General features: G+C 45.0%; 1 protein-coding gene across 2 annotated transcripts in view; it reads left to right on the forward strand.

Moving 5' to 3' along the window:
• The window catches only part of RBM6 (RNA binding motif protein 6), a 58,172-nt gene that overhangs the window by 13,013 nt on the left and 26,275 nt on the right, over positions 1-18,884 (forward strand). For both annotated transcript variants that reach the window (XM_036390955.1, XM_036390954.1), the window contains exon 6: positions 9,156-9,229. In XM_036390955.1, coding sequence (XP_036246848.1) covers positions 9,156-9,229 — 74 coding nt within the window. The remainder of the gene's footprint in view (positions 1-9,155; positions 9,230-18,884) is intronic.

Here is an 18,884-nt window from a genome sequence, read left to right on the forward strand (position 1 = left end):
CTCTCCTCCTCCTTTTACTGTCCATGCTCCTGCCTCAGTGCTGACTGCCAGGAACTTGAAGCTGACACCTTTGACCTTTGAGGAGTCTAACATGAACACACCTTGCCCTGGTTTTGATTTTGATCATATTTTATAAACTCCTGCCTGATTTTCATCAGGCTTTATTTCTACTTCCCTGACTAATGTCAGACATAAGCCTGAGATCTCATCTGAGGGTCTGATATGCACAGAGCTCTGGCTGAGTCACTAGAGTGTGCCCTGGAGAAGGAAGCACATGGAGCCAGCCTTATCTTAAAAGGCTGCTTGTCTTAAAGGACACTACAGTGGTGTCCAAAGTAATAAGTGAAAGCACAAGCCACAGTGAGCCTTCTGTTCAAATTGTTCTCCTGGATGCAGCATGCAGTGGGACAAGCTTGGAACATGTGTTTTCCAACCAGGATTCCTGTTAGTGTTGGTACCAGCAGCTGTGAAAGCTGTTCAGGGAAAGTGAGCCTGAGAAGTGGCTGGCAGCCCACAAGACTTTCCTAGTTCACTCCATAAGCCCATCTGGGGAACTGAGAAGAATTTTTGCTGGGCTAGGAGAGCCTGGTGGAGAGTGGACTCTCTCACTAGAGAGAGGAAGGGAGCTCTGAAGTGGACCTGAGGGACCAGGTGAGCTGGATTCTAGTCAGCAGGAGCAGTGAGATCTACCCCAGCCCCTTTATGTTCTCTCTAAATTAGTGCAGAACTTCAAAAATTGGGAGATTTGGGGTTTTAACTCTGTTTTGACCCTTGCAAATACTCACTTTTGAACCCTGGGTGTGTATGTGGGAACACAGTGCAGCACCCCTGAGGAGCAAAGCAGCTGTGGAACAGGAATGCCTGGAGCAGGTAGAACAGCAGTAGTGCTTGGGGCCAGAGCAATGTCCACATGGACACAGGTGACTCCTGCTAAAAGACAGGCTTCTTCCTCTGGTGAAGGAGCACCCAAGAAATGTAGTGTCACCTGGAAACATGAGCTGCTTTTTGGCAGCTGCCTGCTCCATTTTGAAAAGCTTTTGTTTTAGCAACTATTATTGCCACTAAATTTACTTTACTGCTTGCTCTGCCTCCTTCTTGCCCTAGCATTCATGTTCTGTTTCATTTCTCCTGACCAGCCCTTTATGTGGTGCTTGGAACTGCTTCCCTTATCCCTCTCTGTGTTAAACTTAAAATTGCCTTGGCCAAGTCCTACAAGAAACTGGATTATCTTGCTTGTTCTCTCTAAGCTCTGCCGCATTGGTGCCCTGTTAAATATTAATAAGCCCCTTAGATAAATCTTTAAAAGGTGCTGCTTTTTTTTTTCCCCTTCCAAGTGCAGTGTATCTTGTATATCACAACAGTGAATCATTGGTTTCAGGAATATATCAGGAAGCCTCTGGAATTTAGATTTGTATTTTTCAGTGTTCTATTTTGCTAAAACTCATAATCTAAGAGTCCAGAAATTTCCAGCTCATAATGGAAAAATTGGTGCAGATCTTTTTTTTTTTTTTTTAAATTGGTGCACTTCTCCTCAGCAGGGATAAGTTCTCCATTTTCCATGGCTGGAGTGCATTCCAAGGCAGTGAGATCACCTTTCCCTTGAGGCAGACCTGGCTGTGCATTTGTCAGGCCCACATATAACAGGGTTTTAGCTTTCTTGCTGTGGGTGGTGTTTGGGTAGGGCAGCTCTTGGAGGCCAGAAATGCTGGCAAGATGCTGCTCCTGCCACAGGTGCCATCGTGCTGCAGCTCTCAGCTTTAGGTAGACTGGGGAGGTGAGCTGCTCCTCTGCAGGGGGAGGGAGTGTTTCTGGAACTGTGCTGATCAGAAACCTTTTTGTTTCCTTTCTGGAGTGATCCAGTGCCCAGGGGGAAACCCTTCCGAAGGGTGGGTTTGTGGTGAGCTGGTGGCCTCCCCATATAGAGGGCTTGGCACCAACTCTCTGGAGTTAGATGAGGTGCCACAAGGACTTGGATTCTTGGGTTTGGTACAAACACACGCTGTGGGTTGCTGTGGAATGGCTCTAGCACATGCTGTGGTGCAGAGGGGCATCTGGCCTGTTGTGCTAATCATACAGAGGGCAGCTTGGCTCACCATCGATGCACCATGATGCACCATAGGATGAATAATCTCCTGTTGCTGTGCTTGGTGTTTTGCACAGTGGTGGTTGTGTGTGCCATTGTTCCACAGGCTTCCATTTCAGTCTGCAGCATCAGCCATGACTCAGGCATGCAGAGCTCAGGCACTTGCTGAGAGCTGAGGTGACCATCCCTGAGCTCACGAGATCCTGTAGCACACAGGGAGTTTCCTCTTGAGGTGTGGTCAGATCCCCCAGTGATCAGCAGAGTTCTGCAGACTGCAGGGCTCACCTGCCAGGACTTATTTTCAGCACTGATCTGCCTGAACCAATTGACTCTAGCTTGTAGCTAGAATAGTGTGCCAAGAACCAAAAAATACACTTAGCTGGAATTAGTCCATGGTCATCAATAGCAGTCCTTGCCAGTTTTCCCAGCTGTGTGGGCAGGAGGCTTTTGGCTTGCCTTGCTTGGTTTCAGGGCACTAGTGCATTGTCTCTTGGAAGTAAAAGGGGTTCTTGCTCCTCTTGCCTTATCTGTGATGTGGTGGCTTGGGAAATAGGAAGTACAAATCTGGTCTAAATCAATGTTTGTGATGGTGATCAACCTTGGTTCAGGGTTATAAGGCCTATTCCAAAAAGGCAACAAACACATCCATCCATCAAACATGCTCACAGCCTTTTTGACATACAGAATACATTTTTACAAAGGTGCTCATTCCTTTTGCATCTCTCGAGCAAAACTTCAAGGCTTTGCACAGTGTACTGACATTACCTTGATTGCTTTGTGCTAAGATGCCAAGTTGTATATCCTGGAGACCAGGTTCACATTAGCAGCACTTTAAAACCAAGTTGTTGGGTGGAACATCTTCCCAGGTATGCAGCTCACAGTCCTTTCTCATGGAGTCTAGTGAGGGCCCCAACATTCCTCAGATTCCAGGTTTCTGTACAAACATAATGTGATAGTTTGTCTTTAATAAAACTACAGTGTATACAATCTTAGCATTGGGGTTTTTTCTCTCCTCTCCTTTGTGCTGTGTATAAAGTGTCCTCCTTGGGCCTAGAAGGGTTGACAGCCACTGGGGCTCTGACTGTAGTAGTTCCTGTAGTTTATGGAGCTGCTGGTGTCCACCTTTGAGGTTGTCTCAGGCAGGTCCTTTCTGTGTCTTGTTCTCCAGGATGGAGGAAGGAGAATGGACTTTAGTGCTTTATCTGTCAGAATACAGCTCTGTTTCATTTCCTGTGGTTTCAGTGTTGTTCTCTGTCATGAATGAGTGTGTAAGAGTGTACTTCTTTACACAGAGGGACAGCAGGAAGTGACAGGCCTTTTCCCAGCAGCAGGTGTGGCTTGTAAATGCTCAGCCTTTGAAAGGGATTGGGGATATGGCTTGTTGCAGATTGTCCTGTTTATTCTAGTATAGCTCTTCAGCTTTAGTAGCTCTGAAGACCAATTTATCTGTGCAGTAAAGAGATCTGACAAATTTATGGATGCTCAGAATCCACCAGCTGGTATTGAGAGAGCTCATGATTTTGGCTTCTGTGGTAGCATAGATAAATTGCTACTGTCCCTGCCGTGCTGCGGGGGTGCCCTCCAGCTTTTTAGACTGGTTGGACAGATTTATTTCCTCTGCCTGGCACAAAAGGCACTACTCTGGTGCCCATCCTCACTGCAAAGGCAGTGCCTGCTGAGTAAACACAGGTACAGCCATTCCTGAGCATGTCCAGGAGTTCCTGTTTTCCTGGAAGCATTGAGTGTATGATGTCTCCTAATAGTAGTCCAGTGTAATAGCACAGAGATCCAGAGAAAGCCCTGTGTTCTCCAGTATTATTCACTCTGGTATAAGTGAATAATAACAGACCTACATCTGCATCTTTCCTTGGAGGAAACAGGCAAATCTTGTGCGTGGGGTCATGGGCACATTGCCAAAATCTCCCACTCATGAGGTAGATCTTCTTTTCAATCACAGATGGCAGATTCTCTGAGAACAGGGTGCACAATCCCTGTCTCCATTACCTGAGCTCCCCAAAGGTCAGTGTGTGAGAGCACAGTTTCCTTCAGGGAGAAGTCCTTCATAGTCACTCCATGCTTTATGCTATAGCTGCCCTAGGAGCAACAGAACTTTCTTCTCTAGCATGGGTGAAACTCTGCAGAGTGTTTCCTCAGCTGCACCCTGCTCTGCCAAGCTTTCTCTGGAGGGAGCAAGCAGCAAGAATCTCCTGCTTCAGCTGCTGGCCATGGCTCTGCTTTAATGTGCCATCCCTCTGAATCCCAGAAGTCTCCAGAACTGCAAATGCTTTTCTTGTGTGGTAGTTGTCTCATATCCTAGGGGAAAAAACACAAGTCAAGTGTTGTAGTGATGGTGGGGAAGCTCTCTGCCTAGGAGACTGCATTGCATCCATCTGCCTTGAGGCTGCTTGGCCCACCTGGCAGATGCAGGGACCTCCACCACGCTGGCAGGTGGCCCAGCTGCCCAAGGTACTGTAGTGTCCTTTGGTGAGCTGTTACATGGAGTTACTTTAATGGGAGACCTCTTCTTGTCCCAGAGGAGAAGGAACATCTTTGTGTTGCACCAGAGCAGCTGGGGGTTTGCCACAGTTGTTTTTGCAAAGGCAGGTGGTGGCTCCCCGTGGATGTGAGGTGACCAAATGCCCTCAGCTTGCTGGGGTCGTGCAGGAGCACGACTGACTGCACTCATTCCTAGGATCAAGAAGCTGGGTTGCCTCTTGGATTGGCTGCCTTTGTCATGTTGCCATCCTGCCTTCTTTCCAAAACTATCTTTGCTTTGGCACAGACAGGGCTGCTGTCACTACAGGATCTTTTCATTTGGTCTTCTAAAACTCCGGAGATATTTTTTTTGTCTTCACACTGCTTACAGCCTCTATGAGAACAACATTATGGTTTTCCTTTATTTAGATCTTTGATATAACAAACTATGGTGAAGTAACACATTACTACGTGTCAGTTGTTCAGTAGAAACTGTGTCTGTATAGAGACAAGACTTATTTTAAATCTCATGTCTTTGATCTCTATATCTGAAGCCAAAGAACAGTAATTTTAAGGCAGGCTTTCAGGATTTTTAGCCAAACTATTGCATGCTAGCAGGGACCCTCCATTTGCTGTCAAAATTCACTTTGCTAAGACACGTCTGTTTCAGAGGCAGAATGTTCCTTATTCCAAAGCTCGCAGAGCAGCTTCCTGGAGCTCTAAATGTGCTAAGTATTAAGCATTTGTGCCATTTTCAGTGCAGAAGACAGCCGAGCATGCTTTGGGAGCATCCGTAAAGGATTGTGTATACATAGAAGCACTTAAGGGAAAGCAGAAGTCCTCTGCAATCTATGTGCACCCTCTCCTTGCATTCTGATTTCATCTGTCGTACACAGCCTGTGGTACTGTAGACTTGCACAGCTGAAAGGAAGTAGCTAAATAAGGTACAAGAGTCCTTTTACACAGTTGACCTAAAACATAGGGGGAGATGAGGACATGAGTGTTTTATGGCTGTGCTAGGGCCAAAATCTGGGCAAGTTCAAGTGTTCCTGTTGGAAAAATCATTTGGACAGTGTAGCTGTGCTGCAGCGTGCTCAGAGATTGTGTGGGGGAAATACCACCCCGATTTCTTTCCTTTTTGACAGAGTTTATGTTGATCATATATACTTCTACAAATCATTACTCCATTTTAATTTCTTGTGCATCCTGAAACTGTAGTATTGTACTGATCAATAGGTGAAGAGGCCAGGATTTATATCTTCATGTGAAACCTTGCCGGTGAAGTTAGGCCTCTTTGAGTCAAAAACCCCACTGTTCTTCAGCAGTGGTTTTGCTTTGCTGGTTTGATTGCTTTGGTTTTACTTCTATGGTCTGAAGAATACCAGAGGGTGTCCAAGAGCTCTCACTCACAGAGGAGCACTGCTTACCTTGGGATGCCTGTGCAACCAGTTCCTGCCATTGGGTGCCTGGCCTTGTTCCTCCGTCAAAATCCCATGCCCTGCTTCTGGTAACAGCACCTAAATTGTTGGCATTCTGACAGGCAAACTCTGTGAAGGCTTCGGAAACAAAAATATCCAAGCTCAGCAGCTGCTACACAGAGCTGAACCAGCCCTATGGAGGAAGCAGGGAAGAGGCGCAGCAACAGTTGGTGGTAGGAGCCTCTGTAGTTGCTCCTGCTTAAGAACCAGCCTTGAGCCACTTGGTTGTGTTTCAAATGTTGTCCTCTGGGTAATGTGATTGTTGCAGATGGTGGAAAAATCAGCAGCCATTGCTTTTTGAAGATGTGGTGCCATTGTTCCACAGGCTTCCATTTCAGTTGCCTCCCTGCCATGGCCTAAAATGGAAGGATGCTGTGGAGGAGCTGGGGTTAGGGGGGCAGAGCAGGGGTGGCGTGCCGCCCAAGGCTGATGTTACTCCATAGTTCTCACATCCTGAGTGTGCTTGTCAGATCCATGCAAAGCTCTGGATCTGGAGGAGGGGAAAAGTGTCAAGCCCCCACACGTCTTCAGCAGTGGTTTTCAGCAAGTGGCTCCAGGCTGCTCTCTTCTTGCATCACCACTGTGGTGCTGTCTGTGCAAGGACAGCTCGTAGTGAATTCCAGAACGCTGCGTCCCTCTGCGAGCCGACCACAAGAGCTGAACGTCTGGCCTGGAGCTGCATTTTGGCAGGATATGGGGCCCATGGTTATTGTTTTTGTACATGTTATTGCTGCTTTGTTTGTGAGTTCGGTGGGGGAGAGCAGAGGAGGGGAAAGTGCAGAAGGAGAAATGTGCTGGGCTTCTCCTTAACTGTCTCCGTGTAATGCTTGGAATGATCCTCTGGCGTACATCCCTCCAAGCGTCTGAGCTTTTGTGTCTCTGTATAACATTCAGCCTTGCACTCTCAGTTGTGTCATGCTGGATTACATCCACGTCTAAACTACTCATTCCCTTCATGAGGACTGGGATGTAAATGTCCTCTTATTGCAGAGCAAATAGAATGAAAACTTCTGCAATCTTGCTTTGTGTTTCTCATGAGGTCTCCTACACATAGAAGTAAGATAGTGCTCTGATCTTGCCCTGCTGATTACAGCAAGCTTTCAAAAATCCTCTCTGAAGGGGAACCAGGAGCCTTATGGGCTGACAAATATCATTCATGTAGCTCTTCTCTAAACAGAAGGGAAAGAAGCGACTCGAGAATTCTGGATTTGAGTAAGGCTTTAAAATGTACCACGTGAGGCTGCACACTGTGCAGGGAGTAGCAGAGGTGACTGCCTGGAATGCAGAGCAGTCTCCCAGCAAGGGGCAGCACTGCTTCTGGAGAGCAGCTGCCTTCTGCAGAGAGGAGAACTCCTTCATTTTCAAAATGTGATCCGGTGTGGCTGTACTGCAGAGCAGAATGGATGCTGTGAGAACAGCTGAATCAATTTGATTCTGTCAATTCTGCCAGCTGAAACCACACCTCTAGTTCCAGGTGCCCACTTGATGTACGAGTGTTAAGTGCCTTTAGCTGCCTTCCACCACAGATGTTGTGCTGCTGGACCGCATCTTCCACTAAGCTGAACAACACACAGATTGATAAATTTCCATTTAGCATAATTATATTGACTAAAATAATATGGGAAAAGGGAATAAATTCCTCTATGAGGTGGAAGAGGTGCTAGATTCAAATTGGAGTCTTGTTATTAGAGGCAAAGGTACGAAGTCAGGATTGTGTTGTTAGAACAGCATGCAAAGAGCTCCCAGAATAAAAGAAAAAGATAAAAAAATCAGTAGGGCTTGATGATGAAATAATTTTGTGTGGTCTGGTCTTTGATGTGGTAAAGTACAAAGATGGTAAAGTGAGAGAGAAGGAAAAACTAGGGAGTGCAGCAAATGTTCTTAGGCAGAGGCTTGAGGGAGATGGGGACTGTTTCCCAGGAGGCTGGAATGCCTTGCCTGGGAGAAGCATGCATGGAATTACCTTTTCATGGAAGGTGAGGGGCTGAAGCAGTAGGAACCAGATACACACCTGGGTTGAAAATAACTGGAGTAGAGATGTGCATCTTTAGTAGAAGGCAAGGGAACTCCTCACCAGGACAGCTAGGTGCCTAAAGTGGCACGAATCGCTTGCAGACCAACCTTCCTCTTGTTCCAAACCAGCCAAAAGAGCAGCAGGAGGAGGGAGCCAAACCCTCTCACTGCTTATGCTCATGTAGGATCATCTCTGCCCATGATCATCTGGAAAGTGCTGTTTTGGAGTGTGGTGGCCTTGACACATGAAGGGTGAGGTTGTGACTTTAGGTTGTTCCTCAGCCTTGCAGTTCTTGAAGATCGTTTCAACATCAGGGATGGATCTTGAGTTGGTCTTAGATTCTGTAGTGTTCACCCTGCACTTTGGGACACAATATTTCAGTGCAGGTAGCTGGAGTACACAATTAAATCAGTGGATCCCTTCTGCAGTGATGGAGATGACAGCTTTCCAAGGAGTGAGAAGAGTAAAGGCTCTATAGTTTCCTGAATCTAAACTTAAAGTTCCCACACCCTCTTATGTGTGCAGTGATATCTATACCAAAATGAGGAAGTTGGAGTTCTCGTTCCTGTTCAGCTGCACTTTTTCATAATGCAAGGGATTGGACTTCAAAAAGTAAGCAGGTGTTGAAAGAAAAATAGCAAAGGCAAAGGAATTGTGTTAGTTCTTTCTGAAATATTGCCCAATTAAAATGCTGGCTATTCGTGTAAAATATATCTGCAGCAAGGTACTTGGAAATGATTTATCAACACTTACTTTGGAGAGTGCTGCCTCCAAGGTAGCACAACATGTGAAACTGGCAATGGAAAGTCACTATGACTTAGAAAAAACAAACAGCAAAGCAATTATTTCTTGCCCTAAGAAAGGGTGTGACTGTCACTGGGTTGTGTAAGGGAAAGTGGGAACACTACTATTAATGTTCATGGTAAACTGCACAGTTAATCATCATCCAGCTAGTCCCTGGTTTCTTTCTTTTTCATTCTGAGGTAGAGGGGTGGTGGTTAGAGGGCTTGTCATTGGAGGGAAAGGGAAATTGATGATTTAATGTGGCTTTCTGTATGACAAGGCACTAACATGACTCCCGTCTGTATTTAAATGCTGTCCCCAGGTTACGACTATGGCTATGTCTGCGTGGAGTTTTCACTCTTGGAAGAGGCCATCGGATGCATGGAAGCCAACCAGGTTGCTTTACAATTCGGTCAATGCTGCTAGAAGATTTTAAGTTTTTTTTTTTGGTGGGGTGGTGGAAAGCCAATGAGGTTTTTGTGAAGGAAGATCTGTTCTTGTATAATACACAACAGCGCGGTTTAAATGTTGTTGTTACCGGAATCTTGTATCAGGCTTAGAAATGCCAGCAGGAAAGAGCTGCTGGACACCAAGTGGTCTGCCCTCCTCCCTGGTGTGTGTCAGCATGCTGGCTCAGTCAGAGGCTGGTGGCTGACAGACTCCTACTGCAGGTTTTGACCCTGCTGTTTTTGTGCTCACTGGAATGCAGTTGGGAAGAGCTGTGCTGGCAGTAAACGCTTCCCCCGGCTGTTGGTGTGCACACACACACACACACACATGTGACTGTAGGTGCATACCCTCGTGTGCAGCTCTGAGTCAGCTGTGACTCGAGTGCTCCACTTTGCCATATGCCTTATGTGTGGGAGAGATGCTTCATTGTGCATCTCCCCCATGTCTATCCTGTCCTTTAGCAACCCAGAGCTGCAGACACAAGGAGTACCCTCATGTGCAGTTGAGCCTGGTAAACCTGAACATTTCCAGCCTTTGAAAGGACAAAATAACTGAAATCCCAGTAACTATCAAGAGGGGCCTTTACTCTGACCTGGTATTTGAAACTAGAGCTGTTTTCTCCTATACAAGAGTGAGATGCATAAAATTTGTTAGATAAAACATAGATTCCCATCTCATACTGCCCTCCTTGTGCCTTGAAACTGCAAATGATGGATCCCTCAACAGAGCCAACTTCTGACCCCCCTTCCTTCACCATATCCCTTAAGTCTCCTCTTTGCTGCTTTCTTCCTCCTAATTTGCCTGAGTAAGGATCCATATCAATTATCTTAAGCCTTTTTACCTGAATCCTGGGTCTTGCTGTCATGGGAGGAGAGTTATGAGTCAGATTCAGAGCTGTGCATCTGCAAAAATGTACTTACAGTTAATGAGTCTTCACAGCTGGGGTTTCAAAGGTCCCACTAAGCGCTTGCATTTGCCTCTATTTTCAGTTACAGAGGTATTGCAACTTACAAAAATGTTTTACAGAAATAATTCTGTTGCTGGGAAAGAGCCTGGCACATTCCCACCGAGGTGGTGGTGAGGAGCAGAGAGAGAGAGAAGGCTCCAGAATTAATTATTACTTTTACCATCAGTGACAACTTTTATTTTCCCTTCAGTGTTTCTACAATTCCCAATTTATTTTGTTGTCACTGGGGAATCTATAATTATAGATGACACTGCTTTTAACTGAATGCCTCTCCATATTCTCTCCACCATTCTGCTCATATGAAATAACTTCCTATGCAAGAGTAATTCCCAAGTATCTGGGAATTTGGTAATCCCTCTTTTTCTGATTGTTGATACCTGCTCTGTCCTTTCTCCCATTTGGAGTATATAGAATTGGGCAGGTGTTCTAACTTGATCAGGTTTGGTCCATTGCTACAGCAGAGAGCCTGTAGGCACCAATCCTTAAACTGAACCGAGTGCCTGCAGGTGCCCAGTAAATCACTGCACGCACATGCATGGGATGAAGCTCTGGCTGGTGTTCCACTGCTGCTTACACTGACCTTCCCAGCATCAGTTACAGCAGCCATTCAGGCTGGGGAATGCTTTCCTGTGCTTCCCTTCCCTGCTAATGACAGGAGTTGAGGTCCCAGCCTTAGACACCTGGGATATGCTAAAAACAGGGTATGACAGTCTTCCAGTTTTCTTCCTGCTACCTGGCTCTGTGTGTGTGTGCAGATGAATGCTGAAAGATGGAGTGCTTGGAAGGGATCATCTCCCAAGCTTCCATATGCCAATCTTCATCATGTTTTAGTAGACCTACAGGTGTTAGTAATTAGAGAAGTTGGAAATGTGGGGTTTGGGATGACCCAAGCTACATGCATTTGATCAGGAGAGCTGTAATTTCTGGATTGCCCCACATAGGTTAACTTGACTAATCTGCTTTTGATTGAACATGAAAAAGAGCCCTTCTAATTACCTAATTAAAAAAAAAAAAAAAAAACCAAACAAAAAAACCCAACCTAGCAGTATTTGTACCTGAGATACTGCAAAGGAAATAGGTGACTTTAAAATTCTCAGTAAGAGACAAATAGAGATCTTCAGAAAGGGAGTTATGAGTTGTCCCTAGAGAATAGATATTCCACTTCAATGACTTTCAGGGTAGAGTTGCAAGATCATCTCCTTAGACTGAGAGTCTGCATTTTTGCAAGCTGCAAAACCAAAAATCTGTGTTAGCTAAGACGCAGATTCTTTGATAGTTCAGTTATTTTCAGAAGGTTATCAACTGCCCCTGTCAAATTCAGTTACTTGTGAGAGCATAAATAGCAAGTGAAATGCTGGTCTCTCACTAGTCAACCTGCCTCTTTCTCAGGCATCTAGAGGCTGGGAATAAATAGCTTGTGCAAAACCAACATTTTTGATGCTGTTGAACTGCCCCTGCCTGAAGAAAAATTTGCTACATCTCTATATTGTATCATTCTGATACTGTGAAATCCTTTTGTTTTACTCAACACACACCAGCACCCACTTAAGATCATTGCCAGACTTGCAAACTACAGATTTACCAGGTTCAACTCCCTCCATTCAGTAAATCTTAGCATGTATACGTGACTGCTGAGATTTGAGGGGGCTTTTCTGTTACATACATCGTGATAAGGAAACACTCATATTCTGTGTTGCCCTGATTTTGCAGGAGAGTTTCATTCCATGTTATTAACTGCCTCAGCTAAAGTAATGACAACAGATGCCTTATTAATTGCTTTAACTCGTTGCTTGTTGCATTGGCAACTTATTCCAGTGCCAAGGTCCCACCTAATATGCAAGGAAGGTTGCTATTATTCCCAGCATGGAGGTGCTGGGCACAGGGCTGGATGAGTGAGGTGCCAGGTGCTGCCTCTCCCACTGTCTTTGTGGGGGCTCTGCCCTGGCAGGGCAGATGAGCTGTTGATTTGTTGTGCAGAGCCTTGATCCAGCCCTTATAGCAGCCGCGTGGTTGGTGATGCTCCTGGTGGCCTTTTGTTTCACGGTGGCTGTCACTAGAGTTGTGTGAGACCTTTTCTGTCTGTGATGAGCTGCTTTTCTGTTGGGGAGAAAGTTATTTTGAATGGAAAATGGAGGTTTCTGTCTGCTAAGTTGCATGATTTTTGCTAAATAATTTCCCCTCCCCTATTCTCATTTTTGAAAGGGTGGGATGTGGCATTTGGCGTTTCTTTGGCGTCGCCCCTGGTGTGGTAGTGTTCCTGTCTGAGGGCACCAGGTTGGCTTCTTGGAAGCAGCTTTGGGAAAACATCCCATGGCTGCACTCGGCCATAGGCATGGGATCTTTTTGCATTCCTCCTTCATGTGTAGAAAAGAACAGACATAACAAGCATGTTACTTGGTGTGAGAAAATCAGGTGGGAAATGAAGCACGCTTTGTACTGTTGTGTGTCATAAAGGCAGGAGGAGCAGAAATGGGAACTTGTCTCTGCTGCTTGCATATTTTAATTCTCTGAGTGTTTTCACTGAAATGGAATTGGTTGTTATACATATGGAAGGAAGAAGGTCTTTTTTGAGCTCAGGAGCAAATGGTTTGTCTCAGCTGACTCTGTAGCATTGTCTCCAAATCCGCTCAGGCCTCAAACTTAGCAACACTGGCTGCATGAATATTTCCTAGCTTGTTGCTAGTAACTAACAACTTTGTAATCATTTCCTCCTGTTTCTTAAGAAAGAGGGCAAGAGGAGAGGTATAGCATGAACTTTTAAAAATGCATACACTGTACATTATTGTGCAGGTCTCCAGGCACGTGCTGGAGTGGTTGTTCAAGACTTGCTCTTGTGCCTTTCTACACTGAGGCCGGTACTTGTCAGAGCAGTGTCTCTGCAGTGCTGTCCTGGTTCAGCTTGCTGAGCACGCCAATGTCTCCACTCCCTGCTTGTTTTTTACTGGAGAGAGTAAGAGGGATTCTTACTGGATTTGGTGGGTGCTCACTCGAGCATGTCCCACTCCTGTGCAACTAGAAATATCAACTGTGTGTTTCTCGTGCTCTGAGCCTATTTTCCTGTATCCATTCACTGCAGGGCCTTTCTGTATTCTGTGTGAACAGAGCTTCTGGTGCAGATCATATTTCACAGGCTTTTCACTGTAGCTGTTGGTGTTAAAATCCACAAGATGCTGTGACAAGCAGGCAAAGCTTAGGACTTTCTGTCCTGAAAACATTTGCAGTAACAAGCCACAACTCTGTGTGGCTTCCCAATTAAATAAGGAAGGAGCCTGTGCTTATCCTGAGCATGGAACTTCTCCTGTGACCTGTAACCTTGGGGTATTTATTGAAGCCTGTGGTACAGGGAGTGTGTTGCTATTTGTAAAAGAAAATGTGTGTCCAAGCATCAAAACTAATTGCTTTCCTTTTGGTAGAATGGGCCTAATTGTGGAGTGTAGAATTTTTTTTTTCTAGAGTCTGCCAGGTTCCCGCTGTAATGGAAGATGACACCTGCCTCAAATGCATTTTCACGGGCTGTCTGGTATCCATCATTTATTCACTTGACAATGTCACTCTGTCTCTTTAGCTTTAACCTGCAGTTGAGGGTGGTGGTGGCATGTCCACAAATACACTGAAATCCATTTGTGTGTTAGGCTAAGGGTGCTGGAGATGGCCTTGCTTTTGATCTGTTCTCCTTGGATCCACAGGTGGCCTTATATTCTGCTTTTCTTGTTGCATATCAGATGTGTGGATTTTGCTCAGGTTGTGTCATTAGCACCTCCTTTTCCCCTCCTCTCCCTCACCCCCACGAAGCCTGTCCTGCTTTTGATTGTGGATTTCTAGAAATCTGCTTTTGGAGTCTTCCACTTTGAGTGAGGGAAAGGCTTGTATACCTCGGCAGTTTCTTCTGTAAACATCCCAATGGTTTGGGATACATGTACATTGTGGAGGAATTTTAATGAGCCACCTGACCTATGGAAAGTTCTCTCCACAGGATAGTGGATGAGTGGATTTCCAGGCAGCAGAGCTGATTTGAGTTTTTTTTGTATCTGATTCAGTGTGTGACCTTGTCACGAGTTCACCCTGGGCTTACATCACAGAGGCTTGACATGTTGAGTCAATCATTTTTTCATTCCCTCTCGTGTCTCACTAATCACTGCATTGTACCAGCATTTAACTGGAGTTGTCAGCTTTGGAGATGAGTATGGATGCCTGCAGTGGGGAGCTCCTGCAGCTGGGCAGGCACTTGACTGTGAATAAGCAGTTGGATCTGCCTGCAGTGACCTGTGACAGGGCTGGGTGCGTGGGTGTCCATGTGTGTATCCTGCAATGAAGCTGTGATAAATGCACTCACTGCCTGTTTGGAAGGACTGGCTTAATCTCTGCGTGCTGCAGAGACCTTCCATGTGCAGAGAAGGGTGGCTTTTGTTGTAAAATGTAACTGCCAAAAAGTACCAAAAATATTTCTCTGGACCTTTTTCTCTTCTGTCTTCTCAACATCTTCTGTCATCTCAGCTCTCCAAGCCGTGTGAATCCTCTTAGTCCCTCTTCCTTTGGCACAGAAGGTTGTAAGAGATCTTCTGCCAGAGACTTCACACACTCTTCCTTTCAGCCAATAGTAGCTTCCCATCAATGTGTTTTCTCCAGCCCTTCCCAGATAAAAAAACTACAACCTCCTTCTTGGCAGCTCTGTCCTGCCTTGCCTCAAGAAGCAAACCATGCTATCCAATGTGTTTTAAAATAAGTTCACTTTTCACTAGAAGAGTTGTGAAGCTGCATCTTTTTGCTCTACTTGTGTGATTCCCAGCTTGCCATGTCCCTCCACCTACCTGCTCGTATTCCAAAATCCTGTCCTCCTTTTTCCTTCAGCCTCACCTTACCCATGTGGTGGGACTGTGTGCGTTTGCTGCTGCTGAACTGCTGCTCTGCAATGGGATTGTCCCAGAAGACAGATTCTGGGTGAGCTGGCTTGAGCATGCAGCACATGCTTAAATGGGACTTCCTCAGTATCTCTGATTGCTGCTGGGGATGTGTGGCCCAGCAGGGTTATCTCAGGACTCAAATATTGCTGTATATTACAGAATTATCTATTCTGTGTGCTGTGGTTGGCTTGGGCTGCTATATAAATAGGTTGTTTCACATAAAGTATCACTCCCTACCCTTCTCTAAAATGAAGCTGCTCTCCCTCCTGGCCCCTGCATTTCTGTTCTGGTGATGGGTCTGTTGCAATTTTTTGCCCATTGACATTAACAAATCTGTGTGATGGTGTAACTCTGAAATAACCATTCTTTCCCTATAGATTATAAATGCCTCGGTAATCAAGTTGTTCTCTGTTGGATTAGATGTTCTGTTTACAATGCCAGGAGCTGGAGGGAATAATTGTGATTTCCTGAAATTTGTTTCAGTAACTTGATCTGTGAGTGATTGACAAGACAGGTGTCCAGTCCTCTCTGGTTGATTGGCTGTGTGATCTGCTATATCAGTACTTGTGCTGCATCACTCACAGCTACTGGGCAGGAAAAGGTTGGATATTCCCTGCACTGGTGGCTCAGAGTGAGGAACCAACATGGGACAGTGGGACTTTTGGTCATGCCCAGCACTGGTGTTGTAGAAATGAGGGTACTTGAAAGGTTCTGCATGCAAAGTGCAGTGTGTACCATGGGTCAGTCTGCCTCTGCCCCTTCCATAGGGCTAAAGTTGTGTTGTAGAGGACTCATTGGCAGAGCATTCCCTAAGAAACAGCTTTGGTTTGGTCATTTTCAGTACACAGAGCATTTTCCTGAGTGATGAGGCATCTGGAACACTCATCCTTTGAATTCGTTTCTAGGTGAGATCTTGCCTTGAGCTAGGAAAGATTTGAAGTAATCTTTGGATGCATGGGCAGGGTACAGATGGCACCCTGTCTCTGTAGCTGTCAGGTCCTCTCCTCCTAATGTGTTAATGGAATAATTGTGTGCCAGTGGGGAAATCTTAGTCATAGATTATGCTGTGTATGCTACCTATAGGTGCAGTTTCACCTTAAAACAGAGCCATGGTTTACTGCTGGCTGCTCTTCCTCATAGACTATATGTTTTTTAATTGAGTTTGCATTCATCATTAGTTGATTTTCTGTGAAGATCTGTAGAAACTTTAAATATATCCCTGTGTAACCAATTGGAAGGTGTGTGCCTTGTAGCCTCAGAGTACTTCAAAGGAACATGGTAAATCAGGTGTAGGACAGACTGTGGTGCTGCAGTTGATAGATTGTGTATATGGTCAGAAGGGGATTTTGGATTAGGTTGTAAAATCCCTTGATCAAGCTCCTATATGAAAGTAGTAGGACTCATGCCACTAATTTGCTTTGATGCTTTTGAAGTCATCCTCTAAGTAAGCTGGTGACTAACCAAGCTGCAGCTGCACTCTCAGAAATTCCCTCTGTACTCTTAGAAGTGGACGGTGCTGATGATACCACTGAAGAGTCTTAAGGGAGATGAGCAGTCAGTGAGAGGGAAATGTCTGGACTGGTTCAGTCATGAATCAAGACATCTCAGTGAATGCACCACAACTTTCATTTCCAGAGTGAGACCATTTCCTATCACGGTTTTGCCATAATGGTTTGCACAGGACCCGTCACTGAGAACGAGGTGACAGAAATTGTTGGGCTGAGTCCAATGAGTCCTCAGCCTAATTCCAGCAATGTCGAGGGGAACACCAGATATGTTTTACAAGCATATGAGCCAGATTATAATGCTAGGACTCCATCTGGACTGTTTTGATAAGTGGGAGCACACCAAAATGTTGCAGTTTTCATTTGATTGAGTCGTTGTTGTGAGCTTCAGCCTCAGAACTGTTCGTTCATGCTTTTGTGCTATCTTAGCAGCGATTGCTTTTCCATTATTTGATGCACTGCTGGTGTTGGATTGCTGGAACAGGAAGGTAAAATGTTGACTCCAGAGGTGGAAAAAAATGTTGAACTGCACGCTTCCTGGGGTTAAGGAAGAAGGCAGAACCACTGTTTCCTTCTCTTGAAAGAAATGGTCTGCCTGCCCTTCTGTAGAAATCATGTATCTAGGGTTTTGATAGTGAGAGAGAGCTGGAATTCCCTTCAGATGTAGATTTTATTCTGTTTTCTTCCCAGCTGAGTTTGTATAGGACCTTTTCAATTTAAATAATGGAAGTTTGGCTGTCTGGAATTGGGGTTCATTCCAAAGGAGTACATTGCATTTTGCTGTTTTCTGCTCTGGTTGTGAGACTCATGCGAGTAAAATATTAAATTCAGATTCAAGTTTGAAGATGGAAGATCAAAGCTCTAGCAGTCAGCAACTTTTATTTGTGAATTTCTGTTTCCATTCGACTGTAACTGGGTTGTTAATGTTCTTGTCTAGAAATGAAATTATTACAGTGGAAAATGGGGGTGGCACGCCTAAATGGGCTATTGTGTCATTATCCATCAATCACAGGCAACAAGGAAACAGGTATTTAACACAGGAGGACACAGAGTTATTATCCACCCCATTCCCCTGCTAGCCACAGGGCACCTTCTAGACTCTTATTAAAGCTTTAATACCTACAGAGAGCACAAGAAACACTGTGTGCTACAAGATCAGAGATCAGGAGTTTTGCTGTCATTCTGCATCTGTGCAGGACCAGGAAACACAGGAGGGGGAAGAGCAATGAGAGTGCTGGCAGGCAAAATCCCTCTGCACTGCTGAGGAAAGGCACCAACTTCCCCAGTCCTCTCACATAAGGGGGAGAATTTCTTCTTCCATCATATGAGGGAATCTGTGAATGGGACAGCCACTGACAGGTCCTCAATAGCACTGTGTGACCAACTTACTGAATCCTGGCTACAATTGCTGCCAGAAGAGGGTTGTGTGGGAAAATCTTGGAGCTGTTTTGTACAAGGAGATGTAGGACGGAGGTGGAAAGTTCTTCCTGGCTTCTGCAGAACAAAAGCTATCAGATGTAAAGGAGCAGTCTGCCTGAAGGTTTATTTTGTGGTGCTCTTGCACTGTGTGTATGTGTTGACAGCTACCAGATGTTGCATCCAACAACATGCCTCCTGCATCTCCATCTCTTCAGGCCACCTATAAGTTCAGTTAGTTATGCTTTCCACAGGATGAACAAACAGCTTCTGAAGGACAGGGGTCTAAAATCAAGTCTATCATGTAAGGAATTACATTTTTAATGAGGGTCAAAGCCATAAAGCTGTAAACATAAGATTTAAGTATTTAAAACTCTGTCTTTAGAACAAGAGAATGAAAGTAATTTTCTCCCATTTTCATAGACAACAGGGGAAATCTTCATTTTTTGTGATGTACAGTCCATGTCTAACAAGGAAATTAGCAATATTCAGATGGGCTTCATGAACCAGATTTGAGCCAGGATGGCATTTAAAGCCCAAGCAACATTTGATGTACTTTTCCATCAAGGATCTCAGGAGCAGAGTTAACAGAGAAAGTAATTTTAAGTCTTAAGAATCCCAAGATATATTTTCATACACTTAATACCAGGTTGAGAAGTCTCACTAAGAAGCTTTCTCACGGTGCAAAGCTGTACATTAATGATATGATGACTAAGGTGTTTTACTGTTTATAGCCCTAAGGTTTTGAAAGCCTGAGTGATTCTTCCCAACCTGTGATATCACTGGAGAGGAGTGCTGAGATGGTTTGGATT

Source organism: Molothrus ater, chromosome 11 (genome assembly GCF_012460135.2).
Source record: "Molothrus ater isolate BHLD 08-10-18 breed brown headed cowbird chromosome 11, BPBGC_Mater_1.1, whole genome shotgun sequence".
Classification (NCBI taxonomy): domain Eukaryota; kingdom Metazoa; phylum Chordata; class Aves; order Passeriformes; family Icteridae; genus Molothrus; species Molothrus ater.